This window comes from Bison bison, unplaced genomic scaffold (genome assembly GCF_000754665.1).
Source record: "Bison bison bison isolate TAMUID 2011002044 unplaced genomic scaffold, Bison_UMD1.0 scf7180017845290, whole genome shotgun sequence".
NCBI classification, from domain to species: Eukaryota; Metazoa; Chordata; class Mammalia; order Artiodactyla; family Bovidae; genus Bison; species Bison bison.
The window spans coordinates 14,256-19,925 of NW_011475863.1; the positions used below are offsets into that span (position 1 = coordinate 14,256).

The following is a 5,670-nucleotide window of genomic DNA, read 5'->3' on the forward strand; positions in this document are numbered from 1 at the left end:
GCGCCGCCACCGAGGGCGAGCCGTGCGGCCGCCCCGTCGACTCGCCGTGCGGGGAGAGCTTGGAGTGTGTGCGCGGGCTGTGTCGCTGCCGCTGGGCGAACGCTGTGTGTGGCACCGACGGGCACACCTACGCCAACGTGTGCGCGCTGCAGGCGGCCAGCCGCCGCGCGCTGCAGCTCTCTGGGACGCCCGTGCGCCAGCTGCAGAAGGGCGCCTGCCCATCGGGTAAGCGCTCGGCCGGGGAGGGAGCGCCAGCATTGCTGGCGGGGGTGGGAGGGATGAAGAAGCGTCTCCTCGGAAACGGGGCTCAGAGCCAGGGCGGAGTGCTCCCCAGGGAACAAGTGGCGATTTCTTTTAGAGATCTCTAACCAGGCTTCTGGTCTTCAAGTAAAGTGCTGCCCCCAAGGTCGCAGAAGTAGCCCACCGGTGGTGAGACCAGGGGCTTTCTGACCACCCCAAGGGGCCTGGTCCGCCCAGCATTTCTCCAGCCTCATTAAAATGTACCCACCTTGTGTCTCGTTTCCCCTGGTCCCCATATCCCTGCCCTGCCTGGGTGTTGGATGCAAAGCACTTTCCTGGCCTTCAATGCCTGGATATTCAAACGACAGCAGTTGAGCCACATGTAGTGGGTTTTTGTTTTTGTTTTTTGTACCGCATTTAAAATGCCTCTCTGGAAGGTCGTTTAGGAATGGTGAGCCAGCATGTGGGGTCTCTGGACTGTGTGTGGGGGCTCTGTGTGGACAGGCCGTGGGGTAAGAAATCTCTCAGTCCCATCAAAGCTTAGAGCATGTGTGCGTGCGTGTGTAAGTCATTCAGTTGTGTCTTTGTGACCCCATGGACTGTAGCCCGCCAGGCTCCTCTGTCCATGGGATTCTCCAGGCAAGAATTCTGGAGTGGGTTGCCATGCCCTTCTCCAGGGGGTCTTCCCCACCCTGGGATGGAAGCCACATCTCTCATCTCTTGCCTTGGCAGACCAGCTCTTTACCGTTGAGCCACTGGAGAAGCCTAACCTTAGAGTAGCCCCCCTAACCTGGGGTTGGCTCCAGGTGGCTTCTTGCCACACAGGCTGAGCCTGTGAATGAAAATGCTGGAAAACCCTGCTGTGCCTGTGTTCATCTGGGGCATCTCTTGGGAAGGCAGGCTCCCACGTTGGTTCCCAGGCGCTCTGAGCACAGCACCCTGCGCTGAGTTCACAGCAACCGAAAGGAATCAGGCTCCGTGGTTGTCTTCAGCCCGCAGCTGGGGAGATGCTGACGCCCAGGACGGGCTCCTCCGTGGGGCACAGGGCCACCTGGGGGCCAGGGAGCCTGGGATGGCTGAAGGGCTAGCTCTCCTGGGAGGAGAAGGCAGTGTGAACCGCTGCATGGAGACCTCACCATGTGTGGTGAGTCAGGTCGGGGAGAACACACAGCCTGGAGCAGCTGGTGTGCAGGGGGATGTGTGTGTGCACGTGTGTGCGTGTGTGTGCATGCACATGCGTGTGCGCGTGCACTTGTGTGTGTGCACGCGTGTGCGTGTGGGTGTGCGTGTGTGTGTGTGTGCACGCATATGCGTGTGTGCATGTGTGTGACACCCAAGGCTGGACAGCTTGGCAGGGACAGGACCATGCATGTCCCATAAACGTTGTACCTTAGATTTCACCCTGTAGGCCGGGCTTCCCAAATCGGGTTTGGGATTCTGAAAACAAGTGTCCTGGGGCCCAAACATTCTAGAAAGTAAACTCCAGCCCTGCAGTGGGGAGTCACACTCAGCTTGAGTCTATCAGAGCTCCTGAGAAAGCCTGCAACAAGGTAAAAAAAAAAATCAAAATGATAAAAACCCAGGGTTTCCCAAACAAAGAGCTCCTTCCTGGGAGAATGCACGGGACCTCGCCCTGGCACGCTGGGGTTCCAGGGAGCCTGGTTTGGGAAGCATTATGTGGGATTAGCCATGATTATATGGGACAGCCTTCGAAGGGTTTTAAGAGAAGTGAGGGTGATGTGGTCAGGCTTGTGCTTGGATTGTGCCTGGGAGACTGGGGATGTGGGGCCACTCAGTGTCACGGGGGTGAACGTTATCATTTACTGCGTGCCCACTACGCCCTCTGCCTTGGGGCTCAGAGCCAGCGGGCCCATCTCAGGCCGTGCTGGCAGGTCAGACAGGCAGAGGGCTCAGGGTGGGCTCCCCAGAGCCAACTCTCCCAAGTAGTGGACGCTCTTAGAGTCAGGCTCCAGGGCGCCAGGGGCTGGAGTGGGTTGGAGGTGGTCTAGGCATTTTGAAGCCTTTATTTTCTCTAGTAACTATTGAACGTTGTTTTCTTTTTTAATGTTCATTTACTTGGCTGCGCCGTGTCCTAGTTGAGGCCCAGGGGATCTTTAGTTGTGGTTGATGAACTCTTAGTTGTAGCAAATGGGACCTAGTTCCCCGACCAGGGGTTGAACCCCGGCCCCCGCATTGGGAGCACAGAGTCTTAGCCCCTGGGCCACCAGGGGCGTCATGAAACCTTTCTTCTTGGCTGATGGAGGCCCGGCTTGCGAAGCCCCTGCTCTGTGTGTCCTGCTGGCCGTGGGCTGGTAACAAGGCCCCTGCGATGAGGCAGAGCCCGGCTGGGCCTGGAGAAACAGATGGTGGGGGAGACACGGGAGGCTGAGCAGAGAACGGTAGCGTGGTGGCCACAGGCAGATGCAGAGGGCTCGGGCTGAGTGGGAGGCCTGCAGCTGGGGCTGGCCCTGTCCCTCCTACGAACGCGGTGCTGCCCTCGAGGCCCCGGTCCTCAGTTTCCTCATCTGTCAAGTGGGGCGATTGCTCAGTTTCGGTGAATTGGTGCAGAGAGTAATGAGCTACAGCTCGCACACACGTGCCTCTAACGAGCGGTGCCCAGACGGTCGGTTACTTTGTGTGTTATGATAACACTTCTGACGCCTCCCACACCCTTTCCATCACCTGGCGAGGCCTGGGAGGCTCCCCACAGGCAGAGCTCCAGTGCTGAGCGGCGAGAGGTGACCCGGGCTCTCTGGACAGATGGATAGGGAGGACGCAGGGAGCTGGGAGCCGGGCAGAGGCAGAGGGACCGGCCGCACCGGGCAGGTGCGCAGACCGCAAGCCCTGTCAGAGCCCCCAGGGCCAGGGGGCACCCAGAGGGGCTGAGGCCATTGGAGGGTGGGGAGGGGCGGCCTCGGTGGGCGGGTGGCCTCGGTGGGCGGGGCCACATGGGCCCAGCCTCTGATGGGCACCTTGCACAGCATGGTCCGTGCGCGGCCCGCCCTTGCTCCCGGCGCCCGGGCGCAGGGACCTCAGACATCCTGCTTCCCGTGAGGCGGCAGGGGCAGAGTCCAGCCCCTGTGGGACTGGAGCCGGTCTCGGGCTCCGACCGGCGATGTCTCACTTGGCGAATCTGTTCCTTACTCATGCACCCGAGATGTGCTCATGGAGTCAGGGAAGGGCCAAGTGATGGGGCTGAGGTCACTCAGCTGGGAAATGACAGAAGCAGGCCTGGCCCGGCTCCGGCTGGTGCTCTTCTTCAGGCAGGGCGGTGGACCTCTGAGGTCTGGGGTCAGGATCAGGCCTGGGTCTCCAGCGCCAATAGGCTCAACCTCTATAGAGCATCCCTGGCGGCGTTACCCGCTCCCCAACCCCAGGCCTTCCCAGAGCCTGGTCAGAAATCACCGGGTGATGTCCACATGTAGAGGCAGGTAAGGGGCTACTGTCTCCAGCATATTCCCCCTGGACGTGAGTCCTGCTGGCTCCACCGTCACTTGCCTTCGGATGCACCCAGGGTCCTGTCTCCAGCCCCCCTCCTTCCCTGAGCCGGAATCCTGTGTCTCAGCTGGCCCTTACCCTCAACCGACAGGACCACCCCAGGGGAGTTTAGGTCAGAAGGCTGCGTCACGCTTTGACCCCATACTTCCCCGCATTCCTCACTCCCTGTCTGCAGGAGGGTCCTCAGCTTGACCTTGAGATGTTACCCCCAGGGTCCCTCCAGCCACACTGGCCTCCGTGGACCTTCTCCACCTCCCTCATCCTCCCTTCGGTCACTTCTTCACACGGCGGCCAGGGTGACCGTGATAAGTCCGTGCTGCCCATCACGGGTGTTCCCCAACACCGACCCTGAGCCCCAGACCCCTGTGCCGCCTGGCCCTGCCCACCCCTCCAGCACCGGCTCCTCCCCTGCTCCAGCCACACCGGTCTCCTTTCCACCTCAGGGTCTTTGCATGTGTGGTCTCCATTGCACCAAATTGTTCCCTCACCTTCGTGGGACCGAGTCCTCAACTTGCCTTGGCCTAGACGAGCTGCCCTCCCTGACTGCCTGGGTAGTCCCTTGCCTCAGCCTCATGGGCGCACCGTGGGGACTCCTCTGAACCACCTCTCATTTCTTCTCTGACTCAATGACTTATTTTCAGCTTCACCAGGCTCTGAGCCTCACAGGACGGACGTCTGATCTGTTTGTTCTCTGCAGGCCTGGTCCAGCAGCTGAGCTCAGTTGGTGCCACTGGAATGAAAGGCCGGCCCACGTGGTGGGTGTCCCTCCTCGCATACCCCCTCGCATACCAGTGATGGTGGGCTCACTGCCTACCCCGGGAGCTTTTCCCATGTCTGTGCGAGGTAGATGCTACGTGTTGGGGATGAGTATCCATCAAGGGGAGAGTAAAGGCCAGAGAGCTGCGTCTGCGTGAAGCAGAGGGGTCCCTTTTCGCAGCCTCTGCCCACAGCTGCAGACCAGGAGGCCTGCAAGTATTCAGTTAAGTCAGAATTTCAAGCCCCAGGGCAGTTCATTCATTTTCAGTCGCTTCGGCCGTCTTCGGACTCTGTCCCTGGGATTTTCCCAGCAAGAATCCTGGAGGGCAATTCACAACGTGGCATTTAATCATCGGCTTTTATTGTTCAGCCCCAGAGCAGGTGCCCGTGGAGACTCTGGGCTCTGTTTATTTAAGAGCTTTGTTGACTTTCAGGGTTTAATCCCCTTAGCAGCTTCCCGGGCCCCGCACTCAGGCCTCACCCAGGCCCCCACCTCTCCCCTTAGCGGCTTCCCGGGCCCTGCACTCAGGATTCACCAGGGCCCCCACCTCTCCCCTCCCGCCGCCCGCACCAGGGGCTGAGTTGCAGCCTCTGGCAGCTCCTGAGGACCTGTGAGGAGCCAGGGGTCCGGCCAAGAGGAGCTTAGGGCCTGGACTGCTGTGCCACCGTCCTTTCCCGGCCAGGGCTTGGCCTGGACGGCACTCTCACCTCGCCGCCTCGCGCTCCCTACAGCTGGTCTGGAGGTACGCTGGGATCCCACAGAACCCGGTCTGGTCCTGCCTTCCCCGGGCCTGTCCCCTTCCCATGCACCTCCACACGGGACCCCCACTTGCCTTTGGGGACCAAGCAGGACTCCCCGTGCAGCCCACCGGCTCAGTACATCCTGGGCTCTGCTTCATGTCCCCCTCTACCTCCACCACCAGCCGAGTCCCTGTGAAATCCCTGGTCATCTGTGCCGTGAGGGACAGAGGACAAAGGGGTGGGACTCGGGGGAGGGAGAACACATCTCTGGGTTGGGGAGAGGGAGCAGTCAGGGAGAGCTTCCTGGAGGAGGTGGCATCTAAACAGCCGTGGAGATGCCCGTTGCAAACAGAGCCTGTGCAGGAGGATAGCAGGAAATGCTAAGCATAGGCGGGAGGAGCTGTGAGGGTGACCCATCTTCAGGAAATGAGAGAC

General features: G+C 60.6%; 1 protein-coding gene across 1 annotated transcript in view; it reads left to right on the forward strand.

The window, feature by feature from the left end:
- Positions 1 to 2: 2 nt before the first annotated feature.
- The window catches only part of LOC104983729 (serine protease HTRA3-like), a gene marked incomplete at its 5' end in the record, with an annotated part of 16,470 nt that continues 10,802 nt past the window's right edge, over positions 3 to 5,670 (forward strand). Inside the window, one exon of the mRNA XM_010833253.1 lies at positions 3 to 225. Within this exon, the coding sequence (XP_010831555.1) occupies positions 3 to 225 (223 nt within the window). The remainder of the gene's footprint in view (positions 226 to 5,670) is intronic.